The 27,724-nt window shown below is 36.0% G+C and overlaps 3 protein-coding genes across 3 annotated transcripts; 1 reads left to right on the top strand and 2 right to left on the bottom strand.

Moving 5' to 3' along the window:
* Positions 1-1,314: 1,314 nt before the first annotated feature.
* Positions 1,315-6,555, bottom strand: LOC121237308 (nuclear transcription factor Y subunit C-1-like). Its single transcript, XM_041133995.1, has 2 exons — positions 5,673-6,555; positions 1,315-1,603 (listed from the first exon to the last, which is right to left on the bottom strand). The coding sequence occupies exons 1-2, from the start codon at positions 6,347-6,349 to the stop codon at positions 1,600-1,602; spliced, it is 681 nt and encodes a 226-aa protein (XP_040989929.1). The 5' UTR covers positions 6,350-6,555; the 3' UTR covers positions 1,315-1,599.
* Positions 6,556-13,733: 7,178 nt separating this feature from the next.
* On the bottom strand, positions 13,734-16,144 carry LOC121237947 (thylakoid lumenal 17.9 kDa protein, chloroplastic). Its single transcript, XM_041134885.1, has 4 exons — positions 15,807-16,144; positions 15,215-15,329; positions 14,952-15,021; positions 13,734-14,413 (listed from the first exon to the last, which is right to left on the bottom strand). Exons 1-4 carry the CDS (start codon positions 16,127-16,129, stop codon positions 14,193-14,195), a joined length of 729 nt encoding a protein of 242 aa, XP_040990819.1. The 5' UTR covers positions 16,130-16,144; the 3' UTR covers positions 13,734-14,192.
* Positions 16,145-23,233: 7,089 nt separating this feature from the next.
* On the top strand, positions 23,234-25,232 carry LOC121237210 (mediator of RNA polymerase II transcription subunit 30-like). Its single transcript, XM_041133839.1, has 3 exons — positions 23,234-23,848; positions 24,489-24,590; positions 24,828-25,232. Exons 1-3 carry the CDS (start codon positions 23,453-23,455, stop codon positions 24,924-24,926), a joined length of 597 nt encoding a protein of 198 aa, XP_040989773.1. The 5' UTR covers positions 23,234-23,452; the 3' UTR covers positions 24,927-25,232.
* Positions 25,233-27,724: the final 2,492 nt, after the last annotated feature.

Consider the following 27,724-nt stretch of genomic DNA (forward strand, 5'->3'; position numbering starts at 1 on the left):
TTTAGTCTATTTGTGAATCTCGTTCCAGTAAATCACTCATATTCTTAGCATCACTCTCCCCCTCTCCCACCTCACATAGCCTCTGGGCTCTGAGCAATAAGAAATCCCTCTTCCCCCTCCCGTTGAACCTCTCTCCTGCGTGAATATAATCGAAAGCTCACATCGGTTGCCTTTTCGCCGTGCGAATAATACCCCCTCCTATCGGTCCTAGTAAATCGCTCGTAGCCTTAACATCTACAGACCCTCTAAATATTACATTGGTTGTTTTACATTGCAAGTGTGGATGGAAAAAGAAGAAAGAGATGGATTTTGGGTGTCTCGCTTCTGTGTTGGGTGGGTGCAGTGAGCTTTTGAGCAAATGCGAAATCAAGCCCCCACAGGTGGACAAAATTTGCACGTATTATGTTCAAGCAAATTTGTTGTATCAGATATTGTATCCAGCGAATGTCCAGTAGCTAGCCAGGAAAACAACCTCTCACATGAGGACAAAATCCAGGGAGCAACTTGAATATGGAGCGAAGACAATGAAGAACTGTAAAACCATGGATTAGCTTGAATATGGAGAGAAGACAACAAATACATGAAAACATTGAAAACTGTAAAAGCCCTTGCAGCTTGAACATGGAGTGAAAGAAATTTGAAATCAACCTGGTCGTGATTTGGGATAGGTAGGGGGTAAGGTAAAACGCACACGTTTGAAAAAAATGTCACATCACCATCAGGTGTGCGGTGTATGAGACTTGCGGGTAGATGAACAGCATGACTACACACAAGTATATTATAGATGGGAAAATATTTATTGCAGCCTACCGTGTGCTGCAGCTGCAGTCCACCCTGTGCTGCGTTTAAAAAAAACAAAAAAAAAATTGCATATGGAGTGTGCGGCTGCACTCATTATGGATATGTTACTCAAATAAGAATATTTAAACAAGGGACAACCAACATGCCAGAGCGCACACAGCTTGTCGTTTGCTAGTCTCCAAGGATACTTGGAGGACAGTGTTTCAAAATTACAATTATAGGACATGCAAACTCCATGATCTGGAAATTACATAAAAAAATTATTTTTTGAATAGTATACCCTATTTTAGATAATAAAAAAAAAAAATTAGCGTTGCTTGCCTATAGGCTACCTTAAGACTGTATACAGCATTTCCCTTTAAAATTATGGTCGAAGTTGAGTAAATCTAAAGCCACAATTGTAGCAAAAATCTACTCAATGAAAGAAGAACGAATATATAGATATATATATATATATATATATATATCATCACGAGACAGCCATAATCATTCAAATAAGCAACATGAGGATCCTTAAACTGAAGACTGCACAGTAGTAGTATTAAAATAGTTGTCACAGCAGCAAATTTGTTCAACTGCATCGGATCAAGTTAAAATTATAGCAAGTTTCTAAGGCGTCCATAAAGAATAACAGCTGACAACAAGTGCATCTTATAATTTAGAAGCAATCAAAAATTCCAAGTAGCATCAGCTACACCCTGACACCTTTCCACAGCGCCACAACCCACATATTCGGAAGAAGTTACTTTTTAACTACATGGAACAACTGCGCCACGGCACATCTTCAAACAAGCTACTTTAACTGCATAGATTAATAGAAAGGAAAGTTGGTATCAGAACTTCTTCGTTATAATTTTGAACAAACAAGCTATAATTAGGCAAAATATATATTCTTTTCAGGTAGGAATCAATTCAAGGATTACAAATTAAAGATAATTATCAGGTAATGTGAACTTCTCATTCGAAAGTTATCCCCTTCACAAAGTAGTATGCAATGTGAATTACTCATACAACAAATAAATTTTAATAACGAAATCTAGTTGAGCACAAAACATTCTCTCTAGATTTAGGAGAAAAAAAATTCAAAACAACAGAGGGGGAGGGGGTTTATGTCAGAAATGGCATGAAGTTCCAGAAAAAAAATATTCATAATAACTACACTGTTTTAGAGGTGAACTCTTTTAGTGATTAAAACTTGAATACATTAAATTGAAGATAACAACAACAACAATAAGGGACAACATTAAATACACATAAAAACTGCTAACAGCAGCAATGAAACGCGAGAACATCTGAGACTTTTTCTAAATAGATGTGGAAAGCACAACAACTTATCTATCATACCAAGAATTTGATTTTCACTCTCTTTTAGCATGGGGAAATTCTTTCTTACTACACCAAAAACAATAAGTTGATTACTTTCCAAGCTTAAACTATCCCAGAATTTTCCAACATGATTTTCCAACAAAAGGCAATTTACTTATTAAAAGAAAAATCTAAAAGGGATTTAGAACTACATTTGAATTTTTCTTTTTTGCAAGTAACAAAAATTTCATTAAAAAGGCTCAAAATGCATACTCCGAGTACATAGGTTGTATACAAGAGAGCTACGTTTTTTTTTTCTAAGTACATACAAGAGAGATATCTATCTTATAAAGAGGAAAAGATACATGAAAATCATGTAAGTTCATCCCATTAAAGTCTGCATTTGATTATAAATATGATCAGTTATGACATGATTAACTTTTTGATAAGTGGCTATGACACGATTAGTTTCTTTATAAGTAGCTATGACATGATTAATTAATCAAACATTTGCAAAAGCCCCTGTAAAATAGTCCAGTTTGAATTGAGAATGTATTTTCTCAGAGAGAGAGAGAGAGCAAAAGAAAACTTTTGAAGTGACACTCCTAAAGAGGTTCAATTTCTTAGTTAATTCCATTTAACCAAGAAACATTAATCAATCTAGAAAACCTTTTCCCTAATCCAAACATGCTACAGGTTGCATGAAAAAAGTTTGTAACAAATTCATCGGAGCTCCATAGCAGACTAAGAAACTTTAATAGTCATACCTATGAGACCCATAGCATCACTTAAAAAGATGAAGATTTCTACAACTATGGATTCTAAGTGGTATCGCATGTGTTAATGGGAGATGATGCTGCTATTCACAATCGTCTTTCACAAATATACCACAATTGAAATGGTTGAGCAAAGCCTTCTTTTTCTTTTTTCCGATAAAGCAGGTTGCACAACACAGTAAAAGTCAAGCTCATTCCTCAAATTACAAATTTTCACGTACAAGCTTATAAACACTCTACTAGGCTTATGATCATATGGCTACTAAGCCCTATGTCGATTTGTCGATTACCTCTATTTCTAATAATGAAAATAGGTATTGAAAATAACATATTTCATCTGTAAGAGTTAGCAGAACCACAACGGGATAACTTTATTGCAAAGTTATTGTTGGACCAATGTCAACAGGTTAGATAATTGTTTTTAATAAGTATAACAATATTATTAATAGGGATAGGCATAGCCCAAGTACACAAGATGATATACAAGAGATAACGCCTATCTAGGTCAAAGTAGTGGAAACAAGAAAATCATGACAATTTAGGCCATTAAAACCTAAAACTATGGCCCATAGAACTAAAGTACGGAAAAATAAAGAACAAAGTTCCTCTGGTGACCTCTCCTTGTTTTCGAATGTCCGATCGTTACGCTCTTGCCATATGCACCACATAATACATATCGGAATCATCTTCCACACGACCTTGATTTGTGGGACACCTCTCGGAAATGTCCAGTAGCTCAACTACTGTGGCAGGAATTACGAAAGTTAACTCTACTCGGCTAAACACTTCAATCCACAAGGCTTTAGCTGTCTCGCAATGTAACAATAGATGCGCTAGTGTCTCGCCTGATTTCCTACACATACTGATACAACACCAGTCTAGAATAACAACTTGGTGCTTCCTCAGATTATCGGTTGTCAAAATCTTCCACAGGGCTGCTGTCCAAGTGAAGAAGGCCGCTTTAGGATGAACCTTATTCCTCCAAATTTTCCTCCATGGGAATTGACTATTTGGGAAATGCGTGAGGGACTTATGGTAGGATCGAACCGAGAAAGCACCCATACCCGCAAGTATCCACCATAGCCTATCGACTTGATGTCCATTCGGCTCCACATAATATAGTAGACTGAAAAAAGCCTCAATGTTGTCTACTTCCCAATCTTGCGCCGCTCTACTGAAAGTGACATTCCACTAAACCTGGTCCCATGATCTTAGCAAGGGGTCTGCTACTGAAGCTCCTTGATCACGTGCCACTTGGTAAACAGAAGGAAAAGAATCCTTTAGAGCCTCATCCCCGCACCATATGTCCCTCCAAAACTTTATCATGGAACCCTCACCTAGCACTAATTTGGAGTGGCAATTAAACAACCCCCACCCTTGCCTTATGTGCTTCCAAACCCCCACTCCATGAGCCCCATTTACCTCTCTAGTACACCAACCACCCCACAAACTTCCATATTTGCAATCAACCACCAAATTCCATAGAGCTTCTCAACGGATTAGATATTGGGTGTATCATCTAATAAATAATAATCAAAAGTTTCAATTTCCATCATAATTGGACAGTACTGCAAACTAAAATAATCTATTCTAAATTAATACAAATATTGATCTATATTCCCCAGCCCAAGCAACTATAGGATCCATTTTTTTATTTTTGATGACCAAAATTGATACATTTCTTGGGCGCGAATGGTAGCATAGTTGCTTTAGTCACCTTCCTCTTACGTATTATCAAATCACTTTCCTTCTCATGGACTTCATATATCCATTATAGAGCAATTTCGCTTATTCTATCATGATCTCCTTTCTTTCCATTTGTGCATCCATTCAAGTCCCACGCATAACGATAACCAATTGTAAATACCATAATCCACCAGAGATATGGGGTCGAAAAGACACCCCAAAGTAATGAGATGCAGTTCTTTAAAAATCCCAGTTAGAACTTTCAATTAGAACTCAGAAGTGTTTGATTTGATTCAGGGCTGGAAGGAGGAAGACTGCATGCCATTCCTTTACTGGATTGCCTAACCCACAAGATCTTCTTTTTCAAGATAGAGAGTCTGCTGAGCAAACTAATCTTCACTTGTGCAATTTCAAAGATTCAATAACAGTTGTTCATTCCCCTTATAGATCAAAGGTGGGCATAAAGAAGGGATGGCATCTCTCTCCTTTCTTTCAGGTGGGGGGCAAGGGGAGAGAGAGAGAGAGAGAATAAGCTGCAGTGGTACCTCAGGCTAACTAGGCAAGTGGAAACCCTCTATACAATGCACACAACACAAAACAGATTGTCCAGCGTAGAATGATCACCCAGCCTTTATAGTCTTCAGAGCATATCGATTACTTTCAAAACATTTGTACAGAAAAAGAAAATTGTGAACAAAAATAAACGATTTTATGACACACAATCATAAAACCATTACAGACCTTATATACCCATGTTGAGAAAGCCTACAAACAAAATAGCTATCACTAACCAACATAGTATCAAATTCCAAAACTATCCAGCTACATTTATATGCGGGAGGCCAACGCTTGGAATGCTAGCCACCATCAACAGGCAATTTTTTTAATTTATTTTTTATCTTTTACGCGGAGAACAGGCAATCAAAAGATTCAAAACATGAAATTTCCAACGCCAAAAAACGAACTCACTTAACACTCAAATCATATACTAGAAATCCCCCATAACAAATCAAATCCACAAACATAACACTTGAGAGAAATAAAAGTAACATTTGAGAGAAACTGCGGGGAGAAAAAAAAGAGCAACCACACCAAAATATGTACCTTTGGCCGTCAAGATTGCCCTGCCCAGTGCTCCCTCCGCTCCCATACGACCCATCGTCGGTAGCGTGGCCCTGCCACACGGACTGCCATGCGTTTGAGGGGGGTTGCACGTACACCCCAGAAGGGTCCATTGCCCCCGCGGGCCGACCAATCATCATCCCCCCGTGGGGCCCACCCGCCGGCTGCCCCATCGGAGGGTAGTAGTACGGGACCCCACTGGCGGGGGCCCCCACGATCCCGCCCAGCCCGGCCGCCTCGTCCTTAAGCTCGTCCCTCGGCACGATATCCACCAGGAAGTCGAATATGTCGGTCCTTGTGATCGCCGCCGCGATGTCGTTCTTCTGTAAGGTTCTCCTTTTATTCTCCTCGGCGTGGAGCCAGGACCGAATGGTGAGCTCGAGGATGAAGAGCTCGCAGGCCTTGGCGAACAAGATGGGAGCCTCGGCGGAGATCATTCGCACGTCCTCGTCGGCCTTCATGATCTTCTTGATACGGGCAAGAGGGAGCTGGTGGTTCTTGAAGTCGTTAACCTGCTCGATTTCCTGGCGCTGGTAGGACCAGAACATCTGGAGTTGCTGCTGCTGCTGTTGGAGGAGGTGGTGGAATGGAGCTGCTGGAGGAGGGGTGGGTTGGGGAGGGTAAGAGGAGGACTGGGCTGCCTGGTTGTTGTTCTCCATTGATTGATGGGTAGGAGGGGGGGATTTGTGGGTTTGATGGAAAGGTGCTTGATGATGGGTCTGCGAGAAATGCTGCCAAATGGGGGACTCTGCGTGTGCAAGTGCGTGTGTTTTTCTGGGATGCTGATGGGTGGGTGGGATTTGAGGGATGAACTATGAAGAGGGAATGTGGGGTGGGGATTTTAAGGGTTGTGGGAGAAAGGGATTGGATAAGGTACTGCTTACTCTTGAAAAACATATATATTATTTTTATTAATAGAAATAAATATTAAATAATTAAAAACTAATTTATAAAAATGAACAATTATGAGTTATACTATTTGTTTGTAAGACAATGCGAAGGGCACACGTTGCATACTATTTACATTATAGATTTTCATTTAAAAGAGACTCCGTTTGGATTGAGAGTTGAAATAAAATAAATTAAAATAAAAGTTGAATAAAATATTATTATAATATTATTTTTTTAATTTATTATTATTTTATGATTTGAGAAAGTTAAATTATTTATTATATTTTGTGAAAAAATTTAAAAAAATTATAATGATAAGATGAATTTAGATCACTTCTCAATCCAAGCATGACCTTAACTTTTAGACCATTCTTATAAATCAAATTATGTCAGCTCAACAGTGTAAAAAGTGTTTCATCCATACGAGCTTGTAAATAGAATTTTTTCAATATTAATTTATAATGATATGATATATTGTGATAATAAGGTCTTTTTTCAAAATAATCAAATTTTGATTAGTCATTGTTTTTAATTAGGAGTAATATTAAGTACGAGTCTATATTTGGTTATTGAACCAAACTCAACTTATTTCAAACTAATTATTGATGAGATTCACTATTTTTTCAATTTTTTATAAAAAAAATTAAACTCATCTGAGCCTACTTCATATATTTCAACTTAAAAAGTTAAACTTATATCAACCTAAAAGTTAAACTTATCTTAATGGGATCCACAAAATATTATTATTCACAATTTAATTCAACTCATCTCAATATCTAAACACAATCTAAATAGACAAGTCTTATACAGTCGTTTTATAAAAATATGGATCACACTTAAAAAGAGATTTTTTTTTTTTTTTTTTTTACATTTTTTTACAAAGAGACTATGCAGAACTTATTTATTTAAAATTTGTAAAAATTATTTCTCTTTAATTAGATATTCAAACTTATTATCTCAATAATTTTAGTAAAAGTAATATTTAATATTTAAGAAATATTTCCACCTAAATCTTTTGATTATTAATTTGATACTTTTACTGGAAATCTTTGATTATAGAACCCAATCTAGAACGGGGAATAAGTTTTGTTTGGTTACCAAACTCACCTCAACTCATCTCAATTTATCATTATAACTTTTTTAAATCTTAATATAAAATATAATAAATAATTCAACTTTTTCAAATTTTAAAATAATAATAATATTAAAAAATAATATTCTAATAATATTTTATTATCACAACTCAATTCAACTCAACTCATTTCAACATTCACACACACCCTAAGAGTCGTAGGAATAACATATTCGTTAACCATCTACTCAGTCAAACCTTTAAAAGTATAAGTATCTAAAAATAAAAATAAATAAATAAATAAAGTATCTAGCATCACGTCAAGAATAAAGTACTAAGATGATTTTATAAAAGTAAACATAAAAATCGGCATGATTTATATATGACAGGATAAATCTATTTTATAAATAAAAATAATCTTATAATCATACGTAGAACGTTAAATTATGTAAGTTTATAAATTTATTTTTATAATATTTCTTTGTGGCTAAAATATTTAGAAAAAATTTATCTTGTCTCTCAAGTTGTACCACTCAAATGTACCGCTTGACAATTTTTTTTTTTCTTAACTTAGGCTGCGTTTGATTCTTAAACTCAATTGAGCTCAATTTAATTTTAAGTTGAGTCTAACATCCAAATATCAAACTCTCAAATTATTAAATTTATTCCAACTCAAAACTTTCTTACACTTTAGACCTACAGTCTTTTTCAATTTAAAACATCTTTATACGTATGACTTACAACCTTGTTCAATTTTTCATAAAAAATATTAAATTCATTTTAACATCTCAACACACTTTAAATTCAGTTTAGATAAACCTCACATAACTCATTTCACTACTAAACTTATTACTATTTATAAAAAACTCAACTCAACTGAGTTTAGCTCAACATCTAAACATAATCTTAGTAATTAAGAAAGTAATTTTAAGTGTATTGGTATATTTTTTTATTTTTTAAAATATTTAAATATACTTACAAAATGTGAAAAAAAAGAAAAAAAAAGAGTTACTAAAGTAACTAACGGTAACAATGAGCACCGATCAAATATTTATCTGTTCTATAATAATTTATGGCTAAGAGCACTGACTACTTTACCAATAATATATCACTTTTTTCTATAGTTGGAAAACAATATTGGAAAGCATATTTCCTTCGAAGCTATGTTCCTCATCTCTTTTTTTTCTTTTTTTTCGTCATACGGTCCTTTTCTTGAAGCATTTTTCTAGGAGTTTTGCTATACAACCTCCACCACACTCTACACTTTACACTTTTTTAAATTTTTAAATTTTTTAATATTTTTTTAAATATTTTTTTAAATTTATTTTTTTAAAATTATTTCAAATTTTCTATTCATTATTCATATAATAAATATTTGATAAAAGAAAAAAAATTAAAAAAAATATGGAGTGTGGAGTGTGAGGAGGTTGTGAAGATTTATTCTTTTTCTAGTGCATGTTCAACAATTTTCACAAAAAAAGGATTCTAGGATGCCTCTAGCTAGTTTAAAACTCTTATCTTTAATATGTGGTGCTCTGAGGCCTACATCCATAAGATATGGGATAGAAAATTCACTAAGATATATAAAATGCAAGCTTTCATTTATCTCTCTCTTTGTTACAAGTAGAGGAGGGAAAGAAGAAGCAAGATCAGACGAAGTGAAGTGTAGAAGGAACCCTCTCTAAATGTCATAGCCCTCTTTTGTGGTATATTTTTAATTGTCTAGATGTCTTTTTACTTTATGTCTCGTTTGGTTACACATTTTAGATTAGATGAGATAAAATAATTTATAAAAAAATATGTGTTTGGATAGTAAGATGAGATGATATAGTGAACTATTCACACACTGTTCATGTATTGTTCACATATTGTTTACTGTCAGTATTCACTGTTGATTTAAGTGGTTGTTTTTAAAATTTAGAGATGAAATATAGTTAGTTTAGATAAGAAAAACTAGTGTATCGTGTAACCAAACCGGGTCTTAATAGACGTGGATGCTGTCATTCATTATATATATATATATATATATATATATGTTTTGTTCCATCACATTTTTTATAAGGTTTATGTTAAAGTATATTATGGAGAATGTGTATCTTTCCAACGTAGCGGATGATCAGATTATGTTCTCCATGGAATATATATGCACTACAATAAATTATAATTATGTGAAAGCTGACAAAAATAAATTAATAAATAATAAGAGCAATTATAAATTTCTAATAAAATAGAGGTCACTAGGAAACCCAAGGTACACTCTGTCTATAAGCCTCAGGAAAAGAAGAATGCCACTCACTCGTATACTTATAAAAGTAGACCCCATTTTCTGGAGTGTCCTAAAAAGGTGTCCATCCTGTTCTTCACTGCAAATTGCATGAAATATAAATGGTGGTGTGTGGAATCCAGCTAGTGGAAAACTTATTTGGTGAATTCAAGTAGCTTCTGGCCTTCTGCCACAGGAAAGAAAAGCAAACAGGAAGAAACCCACAAATCAGATGATGTTAAAACCACATGTTTCAGCTTTTCAGCAGCGACTCATCAAAAGGTACCATCATATCTGGGCGAGACTCGTCTGGAAGCGTCTGAATAGAATAGAGTATAGTCAAGATTTAAATTTAAAATCTTTATTTTGATACTATATTAAATTATTACTTATTTTAAAAATTTAATTTAATAAAAAAGATAAATTTTATTATTTAATTAATATCTTAACGACAGAAAAATGTAAGGAAATATATGAACCTAAAAATTAGTTGGCATTGAAATGGGCATGGAATTCCAATTTTAATTCCTACGCAAAAATGGAAGTAAGTTGTAACTATGTCTAAACAAAACTCGGCAGATGATGGAATTTCACTCATATTTGATATAAATATAATGACCAAAAAGAGCTAAAAAATAAAATAAAATAACGTGTCGTTTAGATAGTGAGTTGAGATGAGATGAATTGAAATAAAAGTTAAAAATTAAATAAAATATTATTAAAATATTATTTTTTAATATTATTATTGTTTTGAGATTTGAAAATTTTAAATTATTTATTATATTTTATATGAAGATTTAAAAAATTTTAAAAAAGATAAAATTAAACGCTTTCGCTATCCAAACAAGTTTTAACGAATTCAGAGCAGTTGTAGTTGCAGGAATGGTATTATGGAGAGTCTCCAACAATTTCTTCCTCCGTGTCGCTCTTGCGACTCGAATTTCATGACGTACACTTCTCGGACTTTGAGCTGCCAATCTACCTGAGATCAATTAGTTGTCAAGGAAGATAGACACATTCGAGGAAGATAGATACATTCAATCTTAATAAACGATATTTACGGTCTTAAGATATATAAATATTATATATTCTCTTTGAAAAGAATGGATAAGTAAAAGACCTATATTAAAAAGTAATTTTTTTAATAATAGATCTCACTTTTTTTTTAAAGAAGTGTATAGAACTTATACATCTTAAAACTGTATAACAGTCGCAAAGAATAGTATTATGAACACACCCAACAAGGTTATCAGTAAATATGCAGTTTTGGTGTACAAATTTGAGCAGCTGCAAATACTTGATCCTTTTGAAGGGTGTGAAAATGAGAATGTAAAAATCCGAATGCAAAGTAATGTAATAGTGGCCTTCGAAGTTCCAAGCTGTTCTTGCTTTGGATGCTTTCATTTCAGATTTCATACATGTCTAGACCTTGTTTGTTGTTCGTTGACAACCTTAAATATGTCTATTTCATTCATCTTGCACTTTATATTTCCTTTTTTTCGCATGTTTAATGGAATGCATGTCACAAAATTTGAGATTCGGGTCAATCTGATGGAAGCTAAGGAATATCCTCTTAACATTTATGTGTTTTTATGGTCTCTGTGTCCCTGCTGGTGTTGAAGCCTGTAATAAGTTGAGATTCCTCTCCGTTTAAAAATAAAAAAATAACACAATATTACTTGGAATATACTCAATGTAGAAATCAATTTTCCAATTACTATGCAAAACTTGCTTATTAGAGATAATCCAACACTGGCTGAACAAAATAACAAAACCAGAGCCATAAATTGATGATTTTCTGTTTTAAGGTCTTATCCGTGCCTCTTCCTTTTATCTGTTAATTGATGTTAAAATATAAAATAAATAATAAAATCTGCCTCTTCCTATCAGCTCAATGGGTGACCTAACATGTGGAATATTTAATTAATTGGAATAGAGTGTAGAGTCAGGGTTCGAACTTAAGACCTCTACTCTTATACTATATGTAATCATCACTTATCTTAAAAGTTTCAACTGATAGAAAGAGGTAGATTTTATTATTTATTTTATATCTTGACAATCGACATTAACCATTTGTCATATTCTTTGCTGTGAATCTATGTTTATTCAATGAACTTTTACTGCCCCTAGTTTAACCTATCACAAGACTTGTAGCTTTCAAGTGATCATTTTGATTCTAGCTGTTGGCTGCTTCTTGATTTGTTGGACTTTACTGATTTGCATTCTGCAGTTGATTTCTTATGCAGAGAGTCACCGCTTTTTTGTTTTTTTTCTTTCTAATTAATCACTAAAGAATAATGGCTTCTACATGTTGGCTTGTCAATTGTGCTTTTTACTGTAAGCTAAGTGCAGGTGCATTTTTTGCAGAGAACATGACAAGTGAACAAAAACAAAAATACTTTTGACATCGCATATGTGATAATATTGAGCTCTTGAAAGTGATGATTTATATGATTATATTTTTACTGACTGCATGAATTTCAGCCCATTCAAGAGCTTGCTGAATTCCATTTCAACCTTAGCTGATGGAGTTTTCTGGCAATGGACAGTATTGAGGAGCATGTTCTAAGGGATTTCAGTTACTGTGTAATTGATGAGGTTGACTCAGAAGCTAGAACTCCTCTCATCATGATCTGCTGACAGACCTACTGATACGAATTAGTTACAAAGATAGTTGCAGGCTTTCATAAATGATACATTTAAACCATCTCTCGATTCAAACAAATGCCAAATAGAGATTGATTCTACACTGGTGCTGAATGGTTGTATTTTGTATTACTTGATTAATCCTTTTATCAGTTTGTGCCAAGTATCTGCAAAACTTGAAGAAAATAAAAGAGAAACATGTTGTTTTAAATGTTAGTTTCTGCAGAAGTGTTTTATCCTTCAACAGATCCATCTTTTCACTGCCACCCCAATTCTACTGGATGTAAGCCGAAAACTATAGGAATGATTAACGATTTAACAGACAGAAAGAAAATGAAATTATAACCCCCAACATATTTTAGTAAATGTAATATAGAATGCTTACTGAAGAATGTAATTGGAATAATGGTTTCTATCCTCTATCAATTTTACTCATATCAAACAAAAAGGAAAGGGTTTATCCTTTAGAAGCCAACTAAGGGATGGAGACCCCAAATTGACTACTAAATTGCATGTCCCACTAATAATTTCATTCACTTGAGCAGTCTGATTGGTGTAATGACTGACGACCTTTCCAGATTCAATACAATAACCAAATTGAATTTAACAATACTTGTTGTAGTATGTGGCTCATATTGAGTGGAACACGTATATAGAGAAAGCAGGCTGATGTCGAGAGTGAAGCGGAATGGAGTGAGGGGAGCATAGCATATTGAGCGGAACGGAATGACTAGGGTTAGTATAAATACAACATTATGTAACCTTACTTTGACAGTTAGTGAAAATTCAGCCCCCACTCCTATATATGGATGTAGGCACATTGCTGAACTATGTTAAATCTGTGTGTTTTTCTTGTTTTTCTCTTTTTCGTACTGTTCATCATAATTGCCGCTTGTAGCACAACAATATTCATGTAGCTGGTATTTATTAGATTAGTTCAACATGCAAGAACTAGATGATTAAACACCTTGGAGATTTGATATATTTGGTAGAAAGGCCTACCTTTTTGACATAATTTCAAAGTCCAGCTACAATATCCATGGACCTTATAAGCATTCATGCTAAATACTAAGATACTGTTGTCTCCCTCCATTTCATTCTTTTGTAAAGTTTCCCCTTTTATATCAATGATACGGTTATAAAAAGACAGAAAAGAAATGGAGAACATAAGTTCATCGAAGTTCTTTCTTTTCCATTTTTTCCTTCAGAAAATGTTCTTCACCAAGCTGATTAGGGAAGCGTTTTCAATACAAAAATAACAAGTACTTCATACAAGGCAGGAAGTCTCAATTCTTTCATCAAGAAAAATAAAAAAGGACAAATTCCTACAAACAAAATATACATGATTGACAATGCAACAACTCTGACAGTCATAAACTTTTGTCTGCAGATATCGAACTGTAGGTCTTACTTTATCCATCAAGTGAAACCACCATTGATCAAGAAACCTAAAATAAACGCCACATATATTTCACTTCTATACAAAGTGATATACTGCATTGCTGCCATCATATACTTCGGAAATGAGCAGTAGAAAGACATGACATTAAGCATAATATTTAGTTGACTGAGTAAGGATAAACATGGTCCAAAAGCAATTGCTATTTTGTATTGATCGCATGAAGTGATATTAATCCATGGCATCAAAACTTGGAGCATACCAGCCCAACAGATCCTTGATTTTCTTCATTCTTTCTTCTTGTCCCTTCGAATCCCCTAATGCTGTTGTGAAGGGGTAGACGTATGTTACTTTAGTGGCCATAGACCTATATGCAACCACATCTCCTTTCACCAAGAACTCGAGCACATCCCGATCAAACCCGCCGTCGATCTCAGCTTGTAAATATTGACCTGTCACCCATAGTATCATTAGATCCTCATACAAGAGAAAAGAAATAATAACAGGCAAAAGAACACGCACCAATACAGAATACTCTTGATGATTTTATATTGTAGGAGAAGGTGAGTTATAAAACTAAAGAGTAGAAAAGGCTTATACAGGTAGAAATTTCTCTTATCACATTTTATGCCCATGACCCATGGTTTGAGTGTGATTGATTCTATTCATACTGTTTCAAGCACGTACCCACCTCCTATGTGTGTCAGTGTACATTTAGAAATAAGATAGAAAACGCCAAAACAGTTTAAATAAATCCTCCTCTTATTCACATATGAGAGCACCTGCTTTAGATATTATGTTATATCTATTACTCATAACACTTCGACATCAACTTGCTTGGTGCATGGCAGTCTGTCCGAACTCATGTAAAAACAGGAATGAGAAAAGCCAGAACTGGTTCGTAATTTCTTTTCCCCTCCCCTTTTTTATGCCTCACTTTCAATACCCTCGATTTGTAACGAGTGAAATAGTTGAGCTCAGTCTAGTTACCATTTGGTGTATCTTCCACAACCTGAATTTTCGCATTTTTCTGTGTTTTCAGGATTGCTTCTTGCAATTTCTGCAAAAGATTCAGAACATATAAAGTTTCACGTCTTGCACAGTTAAACTGAAAAGCAAAAACAAAGTAAGCAAAAGGTTTTCAAGCAAGCAAGTCTCGTTTAACGCCACTTTAGATGTTCAAATCGAAATGCCTACAGTGAGCGCGCGCGCGCGCGCGCGCGCACACACACACACACAGATATCCTCAGAACCTGAACTGCATTGTCGGTAGAATTTTCAGGAATTCTCCATGGGAATGCAAATGATGATGATTTCGGATTTGTTGATACACAACCTGGATTTGTTGACGGGCAAGGTCTAATTTTCCTGCAAGAACACAGCATCTCGTAAAATATGGAATTCAAACCAGCAAAAATAGAGACGTGACAATTCTGATGATTGCACAGAAAGATAATCGTAATTGTGAACAGAAAATGAAAACAAGTTAAAGCCATTCTCAATTCGTATTGCAATGCATTGATCGAAAAACCTGGATTAGTTATAAATGTTAAAACGACAAAATCTTAACCATTAGTTAAAGATAATGAGCAAGATTTTAACAACTTCACAAAGCTATGTATATCCTAACCCATGAGTACGTTAGGCACATATATGTGGAGTGCTGTAATGAAATGAAGATTCAAACACGTTGCTAATGAATGCACCAACATGGGACGGAGCAAACATTCTATGTCATGCTCAGATTGAGCGTGAACCATGAACGTTGGGCACATTTGGTTGCATATACCAAAAAAACAAAAAAGAGCACAAAACCCATTAACGAAAAACGAATTCAACACATACCCATTTTCGAGTCCAGTCTGCAAGTTCTTGGATTGGGAGAAGGGAGTGGTGGGAGAGAGTAGCGAGGACTGAGAGTTGAGTGAAGGGATTGCCAAAGCAGGTAATGGGGAGCTCAAGGTTGCAGCAAGAGCCAAAGAGAGTAGCTTAGATAGGAGTATGGGTTTTGGATTTGGAATTTGGAAAGTAGATTCTGGGATTTGAAGGCAAAGCGAGGTCTTGATGGCTGAGGAGGGCTTGGAGGTTGAAGAAAGTGGAGGGAGCAGATGACCAATCAAACTCATGTTTGGTCCAGTCTGTTTATCCTTTCCGAACCAGGCATCCATCTCTGTTTTATGTCCTACGGAAACGCTGCCGTTTAATAGTATTTTGCCAAGTAAGCGAGGTCTTGTGCTCTTTTTGTAACCATGAAAATTTTATTTATAAGTGGGCGTCGATAACCCCACATAATAAAGGATTTGATATTAAATAAAAATTCTAGAATTTAATAGATATTATGTTATATCTATCTATACTGGGGAAAAAAGTGATAGTCAGGGTAGCTAATGGAGACCAATTGACCAGTGAAGGCATGGGAAAAGATGTTAAGATTTTGGTGCAGGGAAATTACTTTACGGTGAACTTGTTTATGATGGAATTGGTGGGATGTGATATGGTTTTGGAGTGCAGTGGCTGCAGTCCCTAGGTACTGTGACTTAGAATTTTAAGAAATTTACTAAGAAATTTTCTGTGCAAGGGCAGATGGTCACATCGCAAGGCCTGATTTCTGAACAGCTGCTAGAAGAAAGTTCTTGCACAAAGTTAAACAAGTTAGAGAGGAGGGGTGTGGTTTTGCAAATGATCAACAAGGAGAATGATACCTATAACCAGGCTTATACAGAGCCCATCAGGGCAATGCTGAAACAGTACAGTGATGTGTTCTCGGAACCCAAAGGGCTTCCCCCATTAGAGCCCAAGATCATGCTATTAATTTGCTACGAGAGGCCAAACTTGTGTCTGTAAGGCCATACAGGTATCCCTTTTTTCAAAAATATGAGATAGAAAAATAGTGAAGGATCTGTCAAGGTTTGGTGTAATAAAACCCAACCAAAGTCCATATTCCTCTCCAGTTTTACTAATGAGGAAAACTGATGGGTCGTGGCGCATGTGTGTGGACTACAGGGTCTTAAACCAAGTCACAATAAAAGAGTGGTAAAAGAGTTGCTTGATGAATTAAGTGGTGCGAAACTGTTTTCTAAGTTAGATCTCAGATCTAGCTACCATTATATCAGAGTTAAGCTTGAGGATGTGTACAAAACGGTCTTTCACATTCATCAAGGCCATTATGAGTTCTTAGTTATGCCCTTTGGGTTGACTAATGCTTCGTCCACCTTCCAGGGCCTGATAAATGAGATCTTAAGACCTTTTTTGAGAAAGTTTGTACTAGTGTTTCTTGACGACATCCTAATCTACAACAAGGGTGAAGAGGAGCACTGGAAATACCTAAGGCTTACTCTGGACATGTTGAGAAGGCACCAACTCTTTGCTAGAGAGTCAAAATGTAAGTTTGGGTGTTTAGAGGTGGGTTATTTGGGATACATTATTTCTAGCCAGGGAGTTAAAGCAGACCCTGAAAAGTTGAGACCAATGGTAGACTGGCCCAAGCCTAAAACACTTAAGGCCTTAAGGGGTTTCCTAAGGCACACGGGTTAATACATTAAGTTTATCAAGAACTATGAGGTTATTGTAGTTGCTCTTACTACACTGCTTAAAAAATAATAATTTTCAGTGGAATGAGGAGGTTGACTTGGCTTTATAGAGTTGAAGAAGACAGTGACCCAACCCCAGTGCTAACACTGCCAGATTTTTCAAAAGCCTTTGTAGTGGACTGTAATGCCTCAGGTAAGGGAGTTGGGGCAATTTTGATGCAGCAGGACAAGCTAATGTCTTTTTTTAGTCAATCATTGAAGGGCAAGGCTCTTTTGTTGTCAAGCTATGAGAATGAGCTATATGCTCTAATTACAATTGTCCAGAAATGGAGGCCTTATTTACTGGACAGATCTTTTGTAGTCAAGACTGACCACCATAAGATTGGTGGAATACAAGAAGGGGCCCGATAATAAGGTGGTCAATGCCTTGTCTAGAGTTGGGGATGAATATGAGATTTCCCTAGCTGTAATTTTAGTTTCTTCCTTAGATTGGTTAGAGGAGATCAAAAAGGGGTATGAAACGGACCCATAATTGCAGAATCACATGACTAGGTGCATCAAGGGGGAGCTGCCCTCACAGTACTCAGTAAGGGATGGTGTATTGTTCTATAAAGGCAAGGTCTATATTGCGAGATCTCTTAAGCTCAAGGCTAAGCTACTGAATTTCTTGCATGACAGTACATAGGGGGACATTTAAGAGGAGATAAAACTATCCAAAAGGCCCAAAAGGATTTTTATTGGCTAGGTATGAAATCTGAGGTGAGAGCCTACATAAGAAACTACGAAGTATGCCAACAATATAAATCAGACCATGCTTTTCCCAGTGGGTTATTACAGGCCCTACCAATTCCCTCCAAGCCATGGACTCGTATCACCATGGATTTCATTGAAATGTTGCCTCACTCGAATAGGTTCAGTACTTTGTGGGTGGTTGTAGACCAGATGACTAAATACAACCATTTCATAACTCTAGGGCATCTCTAGCTCAATTGTTTATCAAACATGTGTTTATGTTGCATGGTTTGCCGCAGTCCATTTTCTCAAACAGGGATAGCACTTTCACTAGTGTATTCTGGAGGGAACTCTTCAAAGCCCAAGGTGTACAGTTGGAATTTAGCATTGCATACCATCTACATACTAATGGAAGTTTAAGGCAGTAAACAAGTGCTTAGAAATCTACCTGCGATGCTTTGTGCAGGACAAGCTTACGGACTGGGTGAAATGGGTGCCTCTAGCCGAATGGTTGTATAATACCACCTAACATTCCGCGACAAAAGTTACCCCCTTTGAGGGATTATACAGCTATCCTCCACCTAATTAACATCCTACATACCGGGAACTACAAGGTTTGAAGAGGTGGACGCAGAACTCAGATTTAGAGATCACATTACACAATTACTCTGTCAATCTTAACAAGGCACGAGAAAGAATGACCAAATATGTGAATTTGAAACAGAAAGAATGTGAATTTAAAGTGGGGGATTTGGTCTACCTCAAGCTCCAGCCTTACAGACAAACCTCAGTGACCCAGCAGCGAGATCTGAAGCTGGCTCCACGGTACTATGGGCCTTTTCTGGTGGAACAATGCGCCAGTAAGGTGGTTTATCGACTAAAGTTGCCTCTAACATCAGAGATCCATCACGTGTTCCATATCTCCCAACTCAAGAAGAGGTTGGGAGAGGGGAGGGTCTCAACGTGTTCTTCATGTTACCCTCAATGAGCTCATAGGGGACCTTGCAACCAAATTTAGAGGAGATCTTGGCTAAAAGGATGTAGCCTCTCAACAATCGGCTAGTTACTGAACTGTTGGTACGATAAAAGGGGCAGGGGAAGGAAGATGCGACATGGGAGAACTACTACAAGCTTAAGAACACTTTCCCACACCTTGTGGGAACGGTGTTTCAAGAGGGGGCACTGTTATACTCCAAGTCTACACCGTTAACAGGGGTTACCAGGGCGCCGCCAAAGAGGGGAGGACTTAGGGTTTGGGGAAGGAAGTGAATTGAAGACTTTGCCTAAACTGAAGGACTTGGCTAGTTGAGGAAGTGGTTGTGGGCTTATGGGACAGTGGGCTCTTGGGCTCCTTTTGTGGGGTTTTCATATGGTTTAGTAAGAATAAAGGATGAACATTTTTATTAACTGTTGTAAGTGCTTAGGCCCATAGTAAGTCTGAGTCCGTGTCATATACAAGGGTGGCAAATCTTGTTAATGGGTCGTATTCGTGTCGCGTCAAGTCGTGTATATTATACGATATGGGTCAACCCGAACATGACCCGTTAAGATGAACGGGTCAGATTTCCAAATCCTAACGTGATCTATTAAAATAATAGGTTGACACAACCCGTTATGAATTAATTAAAAATATATCTACACAAAACGACTCGTTTCGATCCATGTCAACCCGTTTATGCCAATGGGTTGAATTGACCTAAATAATCCATTTGACATGATTAACATAATTTTACATAATAAAAGTTAAAATCACAATATCTCTAAAAAATATAAAAATAACTACATAAGTTCAAAATTACAATCCAAACAATAAAAATATCAAAATTATAATCCAGAGGAAGTGTGAGAGGTTGTCATGACTCGTGAAAAATGACTCAACTGAGAACTGAGGGAGAGTGAGGGTCTGAGAGAGAGTTAGGAAATAAGTAATAGGGTTAGGGTATTTTTTTTTTAGGTTAAAAGGATATCATTGTAATTTTGAGTAAAAATTTAATGGATCTAAACGGGTCAAGTGGATTGACCCGTTAGTGACTCGTTAATGAACCGTGTCTTAATGGATAAACTTGTTTTGATCCGAACTCATTAACATCAAATCCAAACCCGTTAATTTTGTATTATGTTCGTGTTGAATTAATGAGTCCTGTCACATATTGTCAACCCTAGTCATGTAGACCCATTATTGGATGTCTGTTATTTTCCTAAGTACTGAGCACAGTAACTGTTTCTTTATTTAGTCGAGTTTGTTACAGTTAGCTCCAGTGTAGTGGAAATTCTTCCTTTATGCTGAATCAATACAACAAATTTCTCTCTTTTGTATTTTTTGGAGTACTCACCCTGGAATTGAGATCTGAATATTAATTAAACTCCACCCTTCCCTTTACTATTAATAAATAAATAAATATTAATTAAACTATAGATTGACCGATTCTCTGCCTCTCACTTGAAATATCCATATACTATCTCAATTATAAAGCATTATTTATTATTTTATATTATATTAACAAGTAAAATGATCAAAATACAATATAAAGTGGAATGACACAAATACTTCGTATGTTATATAAAAAAAAAAAAAAAAATACTATTGATTTCGCTTGAAATAGAGATGATACTTATTCCAATACATGAAAATTGTTGCGATGGTTAATTATTATTTTTCAAAGATAGGATCTCATAATTAATTAAGCTTAATTTTTACACTATTTAGAACTTATTGCAAAATTATGGATTTAAATTTAGAAATATGCTAAGTACAATATGTGGCAGACTCACGAGATGATATATATCATTTAAGTGGAAAAATGCATAGAAGTAAAACGCGTCGTTTAACTTGGCTATTGTTTTAATTGTTCAAGCACCTTCTCCTGGGTCCTAACCTACTCTATAAAACTTGATTTGTTGCTCTATATCTCACAACCAGTACCATGCATCGTCATTTGTAGAAGCAAAGGCGACCCAAGAACAATTCTTCAAGCACAGTGCCAGGCAATCAGAAAGACTTGGGTTGTCACTTTTGCCGAATGCGAATCCATCTGCAGACATCAACCCATTTTGGAGAGGCAGCTCATCGCTTAATGACGTTAGTGACCAATTCAGCCCAAATTCTCTGTCGATTCCCAGCCTCATTTTTGGCATAAGTGTGTCGCTAGGAGAATCAAAGCCTTGCCACAGTTCCTGCTTTATGGATCCATCTGGGTTCGGTTCATGTAGCACAAAAATCTTGGTATCTAGCAGTACGACATTTCTCTCATCAATAAAAACCACTTGTTTTCATTTCCAATATCCCCAAGGCTTGCAGTCTTGCTGGATGCCAATGATCCCACTTCTTTTTCTATATTTCTTTGGTTGGATGCAAAAAGAAACCTTATTTTATAGCAAATGCCCACATAATTGCAAGCATAAATCCAAAGCTACTACAACAATCAGAACAGAGAATTATTCATTGATCCGGTCGAGCATTTTGGGTATAAAGAATCATTGTTTGTTATAGCTATGCAGAGAATCAAATATTTGAGAATTAGTATGTATTGAACTTAATATCTAAATATTTTGGGAAAATGTATTTAAGCGTTTGTTTTTTTGGAGGACGAGATATATTTTCAAAGCACTCAAATGCTTCGAATGAGACTGTACATGTCGACAGTGGTGTAGAAGATACAAAGGGAACTCAAATAGTATATATCTGTTTTCAAAGCATTCAAACGCAAGGCCACTTTGCTTTGGATCGACTTGTCTTGGCCTGTGTTCCGGAAAGAGAGATAAGAATCAAAGTACAAAGAGTTATGTCACATTGCTTGAGGGAGGGAAGATAAAGTGACGGTATTTTTTACATTTGATCAAAATTAAAGAGGAAACGAGATAAACACCCATTTTGTGGGCACGCAAGCCCCCAACGGGGCTGTACAATGTGTACATAGCACGACTCCTGCTATGTGCATCGTGGGTCTTGACTAGGGATGGGCTCTGACTCCGACGGAGTTGAAAGTCCCACCTTTGACCTCTGACTGTAATTGGGGTTGGAGGTCAAAATCCCCTCCAATTCTAACTTCGATCGGAGTAGAAAATGAGTTCGAGCAAACAATCTGTATGATGTTCGCTAGAGTCACACTCGAGCCAAAACTCGAGCGAACAATCTGTGTAGCGTTTGCTCAAGCCACACTTGAGCGAAGGTTCGAACAAATAATTTGTGTGACGTTCGCTCGAGCCATACTCGAGCGCTATTTGAGCGAATGTCATCTGGAACAAAAAATCTGAATTTTACAAAATAGTCAGAGTTCGGAGTTGGAGTTTGGGCTCGAGTTCGGAGCCCACATGGGTTCCGGCTCCAACTCTGAATTTCGCAAACTCTGACTTTATCAGATTCGCAGTCTTGTTGGAACTCAGACAAAGTTCAGAGCTCGAAAATTTTGCCCACTCCAGTCTTGACAATGCAAATTTTTATTTTATTCTATTTTTTAATAATATTTTTTAAATCCTTTTAAGTATTTAAAAATTATAAATTCATTAAAAAAATCTTTCAACCAAGTTAAAAAATAAAAAAAATAAAAAAAATCAACAACAACAACAATAGAGACAATCGGTAAGATTTATCAGTTTAATTATCATTTCACTTTTGTTAATTGAGATGAACGAAAATATGTTAAAAATATTTAATTTATAAAATTTAAATAACGCAATTATTAATTTTAAAAAGGACATATTTGAAGAATCTTAAATAGACAAAAGCGAAAGAGTTTTATGAATAAATTTTCATTCATTTTAGAGAAGCGATATAATATATAACAAAATAAATTTAAAAATTGATAGATAATACGTTAAATTTATTTTATAATAAAAATAATTTTATAATTTAATTATAAATTGAATTTCTTTTTCATCCAATTATAAATTTACTGTATTGGAATTTCTTTTCTTGTTAACACATTTCTCTTCGTTTTATATATGACATATGACGAACTCAAACGTATAAATTGCAAGCACTGATTGTACGAGGATGAGACTACCGTGCATCACAGTATAGTATCCCGAAACTTCCTGATCATTTTTATTTTTTAGATCGACATTCACCGTTGTTCCATATTTTTGTGAAATCTATGTTTGGGCGCCAAGAAAACGTAGGGAAAATGGAAATAGTAATATTTCTCACAAAATAAACCACCTGCCTTCGATTATGCTCTCGAAACATTCTATGCAATCGAACTGAGTCAGAAAAGGTTCCTGATTCAGAAAATGGAACAGAAAACCTCGTCCCCGTTAACGAGCGAGAAGACCACGCAAGAGCTTGCAATTGAAGGCCAGAAGCATCTAGAAGAAACCATAGAGTCAGCCTTCCAGATCCTTTCCTCCATGAACGACGAGCTCTGTAACCCCGCCTTGTGGTCCACCACTACTTCTACTTCTTTATCATCTGCGACTGCTATCACTGCTAATACGGCCCCAATTGCCAAAGGCCCTTCTTCTCTATCCTCGAACGGTGTTGTCAATGGCGACGCCGCCTCTTCCGACACGCATCCCGCTGAGAGTGTTGGTGGTACTGGAGGAGCGCTCGAAGAAGCTCGGTTTCGGTATAAGAACTCTGTGAACTCACTTCGTGCAGTTATCGCCGCAATCCCTAGCTCTCGTAAGGTAAATAAAGTCAAAACCCTAGCTCCTTTTGGCTATTTTGGTCTTTTTTTTTTTTTTTGTGGTGAGAGTCGGTTTATAAATTTGGTTGTCATGCCTTTTATTTCTCTTTTGTTTTCCTGGGAAATTTTGATAGAAGTTTAATTTGGAGTAATATATCGGGGATTTGTGAAAAAGTTTGGTTCTTGATTTTTTAATTTAAAGGGCGCGGTTAGTATTGAAGACAATCGTGTAGTATGTGCATAATTTGCGAGATCTTAGAGAAATTAAGAACATTTTTTTTTTTGGAGTTGGGATGGTGGGTTGTTTGTTGATTATCCAACAGCTTGGGTCGCAGATTTTATTTCAGGAGACGAAGAAGAAAACATCCCTAGTGGTAGAAAATCATAGACTGGATTCTACTCCCTTTTTTTTTTTTTTTTGACTAATGAGATAGTGCAAAGTAAAAGCGACCATTGTTATCTTGTTAGTGTTTATTGCAAAGGGAATTGTATTTCCTCCGGTGGTTCTGTTTCTTGGTAACCGAAACTGATATTTCTATTCAGTGAGAGTTTTGGCTGCAATAGAGATGAGAGATGTAGACTTTGCATTGTGTTGTAACCTGTTATTTGAGCTAACTCAAATTTTCTTGTGCCTAAAATAGGCAAAAGCATTTGAAATGGGTTCACCTCCAAGTGGCCCGGAATCCCCAGAAGATCAGACTGAAATTCAGAAGTTAGAAGAGCGAGCCTCTAGTCTAAGAAAGGTAGTTTTGATTGAGTTGCACATTTATATTGGTGAATATTAGAGTGGTGGTAGGAAATATATTCTGTGGCTGGGATGGTGGGTTGGATGTATGCTTTAACCATGAGTATTCGTAGGCAACTAGCATCTCATTGCAATGGGTCTATACTTTTGCTGCATTTATTTGACCTTATAAGAGTTCATATTTTCTTAACCTGTCTTTACATTACAATTTGAACTCCTGTGTTTCTAAATGTAGGAACTTGCAAACAAGAACATGTATCTCAAGCTTCTCATAGATCAGCTACGAGATCTTATTACTGACATTTCTACATGGCAAAGTCCTTGTTCTGTATGAAGCTCTGGATAAATATGGTCCTCTTGAGTAACCATGGCTGAGAATAGACTCTGGCCCATATTTTCGCATGAGGTGATGATACTTCCGTCCCGACTTTCTTCGTTGTTCTGTTAAACTTCGACGTATATTCATTTTAGAAGACTAGAAGTTAAGAGGAGAGTGATCAGGACATGGAGGGGTAAAAATTATTTTAGAGAAATTTTGGATGAAAAATAGATTAATGTAGTCCTGAAGGAACCTGTATTATATCCTGAAACATTTAACATTATGGATAAAGTGTTTGTTGAAAAGGATTTCAGGTTTCACTAACCTAGTGTGTTCATGTTAGTCATTCCTGTGATGAGTCTCTTCATGTGATTTATATCAGCCATATCTTGATGTGTTATTTGATGTATATGCTTCAGATGTTTGAGACATTAGGTCTACATATTGAGGATTGATCTTTTACTCAAGAAAGCTCTTTGAGTTTCTCTTATATTTTAGAGAAGCTTATAGAAAGGGGGGCTTCTTCCAATCACTGAAAGAAAAGTAGAGCCTTCATAGCTTTAGTCTAGGGGCGCGCAAGTTGTGCTGGACGAAGTGTAAATTTTTAGTTCTGTTCTTAATCTTATTATAGAGTTGTCTGAATGTGAGAAGTCCAAGTTCAACAGTAGTAAAGTTTATTCTTTTACGCCAAAATTTATAAGTTGTAAACGCAAATGATCAAAATGATGGGATGATACTCAACAAGAGTAAATCTACTACTTCGAAATCATGTAAGTTGTATATAAGTTGGGCTTGCATCCAGTGAAAAGTCTTTGAACGTCCTGTTAAAGTTTGATTGGGCTGACGTTTACTTGTGTGTTCGTCATTATCAGTATCCTTCATTCATTTGTTCAATAGAAAATAGTTGTAAGCCAAACCATTTATAGATATGTTGGGGCACACTGATCTTGTTAAATTCATATATGCCTTTCACGGAAAGTTAGCTATGACGTCCAAACAGAACCAATGCACGCGTCTGACTTGTTATATATATATATATATATATATATATATATATATATATATATATTATAGGCGTCCTTAAGCACCTTTTATCTTGTAGTGGGAGTAGCCTCATTTCATGCCAAAAGGAATCAGGTTTTTCCACGAGGAAGTTGGCAGCCAGTAGCAGCAGTATGGACCGTCAAAATTGAACCCTGATACTCACGCAGGGTTTTTTTTTTTACACGGAATGGAAAACATAGATCGTGAACAGTGTAGTTTTTTTTTTTTGTATATATATATATTTTATAGGTAAGAAAATATTTTATTAATCCATGTAATTAGGCAAGGTTCAAGTACACGGAGAGTGTACAAAAAAGCCTAATTACAAGCTAAGTGCTGCGAAAAAAGCATAAAAGTCATTAAAAGATGTTTCATTCAATATAATAGATGAAGCCCAAAGTAACAAGGTATGATTAAAAAAAAAGTCCCTAAGCCCTTTCGGTGTGCACTCCTTGTCACTATTCCTCTCATTCCTTGCACACCACATTAGGCACAGAGGCACCATCTTTCAAATAGTCGCGATCTATCTGTTGCCCCGGAATCCTCTCCAACCAATAACCCTATCACCCTTCTAGGCATTACCCATGCCATACCAAGCCTTGTGAATATTTCATCCCATAAAGCTTTAACTACTTTGCAATGACGAAAAAGGTGATTTGCTGATTCACTATCATGTTTGCACATAAAGCAACAATCTTTTAAGTAGAGGTCACGCTTTCTCAGCTTGTCAATAGTTAATATTTTCCTGTGAGATGTTAGCCAACCAAAGAAAGCCACTTCGAGGGGAGCATTACTCTTCCATATACACTTCCAAGGTAATGCAATGGGGGAGTGAGTCGATAATACCTTATAGTATGATCAGACTGAGAAGTCCTTGTTCCCTGTAGATGTCCAAAGCAATCAATCCTCTCCATTTGCATGGAAGTTCAACGCGTATAACACATTTTAAAAATCAGCAATATCTCTCATTTCCCAATCCTATGCGGCTCTAATAAATCTCACTGACCATTGAGTGGAGTTAGAGGAGATGACCATATTATCAACAATTGAGGCATCCTTATGGAGCGCAATACTAAAAAGGGAGAGAAAAATAGTCTTCAATGCAACATCGCCACACCAAGTGTCGTGCCAAAATCTTACTTGTGCGCCCCTACCTATCGCAAGCCTGCAATTAGCAAGTCTTCCCAACCATTACGAATAAATTTCCACACACTCACACTGTAAGCTCCTCTTATTTCATTAGAGCACCAACCTCTTCAAATACTCTCATATTTAACATCATAATTTCCCTCCAAAGGGCATCTCTTTCCCTATGATACGCCATAACCATTTTTCTAGGAGAGCCTTATTGAAAGTTCTCAATTTACGGACCCCAATCCGCCATGTTACGAATCAATTTGCTCCCTTGTTTTTCATTCCGTGCAAAAATCCCGTGGCTTAATCATTATGCATAAAAGTTTTTGAGTATTTCAGCTTTTAACTTGCTTTAGCATGTTAGAATCCATGGCTGGCTGCTGTAAGATGCAAAGCAATGTCTTAGGAGTACCATAAAAGCCGAAAGGTAAGAAACATAGAGGTTTTTCACATCTCTTTCCCTGCTTCTGCACTTCTGTCTAGTCTTGCTTGCTAACTACCAGACAAGGCAAATAAATAAACAAAGCAATAATTGATGACCCCTCTGTATTCCTTCCCCTTGCATTCAAGTCCCATCCAATTTTTGGCACCATAAACATTCGAACAGAAATTGCTGCATTTGTTTCTATTTTCAT

This window comes from Juglans microcarpa x Juglans regia, chromosome 6S, assembly GCF_004785595.1.
Source record: "Juglans microcarpa x Juglans regia isolate MS1-56 chromosome 6S, Jm3101_v1.0, whole genome shotgun sequence".
NCBI lineage: Eukaryota > Viridiplantae > Streptophyta > Magnoliopsida > Fagales > Juglandaceae > Juglans > Juglans microcarpa x Juglans regia.

What these genes read in the sequence shown, in the direction of transcription:
- LOC121237947 (XM_041134885.1), bottom strand. Translation starts at nt 16,129, where the DNA reads ATGGATGCCTGGTTCGGAAAGGATAAACAGACTGGACCAAACATGAGT. An exon ending in CTACCGACAATGCAGTTCAG is followed by an intron (nt 15,022 to 15,214) that starts GTTCTGAGGATA and finishes AATCTTTTGCAG; the next exon opens with AAATTGCAAGAAGCAATCCT. An exon ending in TGTGGAAGATACACCAAATG is followed by an intron (nt 14,414 to 14,951) that starts GTAACTAGACTG and finishes TATGGGTGACAG; the next exon opens with GTCAATATTTACAAGCTGAG.
- LOC121237210 (XM_041133839.1), top strand. Translation starts at nt 23,453, where the DNA reads ATGGAACAGAAAACCTCGTCCCCGTTAACGAGCGAGAAGACCACGCAA. An exon ending in CAATCCCTAGCTCTCGTAAG is followed by an intron (nt 23,849 to 24,488) that starts GTAAATAAAGTC and finishes TGCCTAAAATAG; the next exon opens with GCAAAAGCATTTGAAATGGG. An exon ending in GAGCCTCTAGTCTAAGAAAG is followed by an intron (nt 24,591 to 24,827) that starts GTAGTTTTGATT and finishes TTCTAAATGTAG; the next exon opens with GAACTTGCAAACAAGAACAT.
- LOC121237308 (XM_041133995.1), bottom strand. Translation starts at nt 6,349, where the DNA reads ATGGAGAACAACAACCAGGCAGCCCAGTCCTCCTCTTACCCTCCCCAA.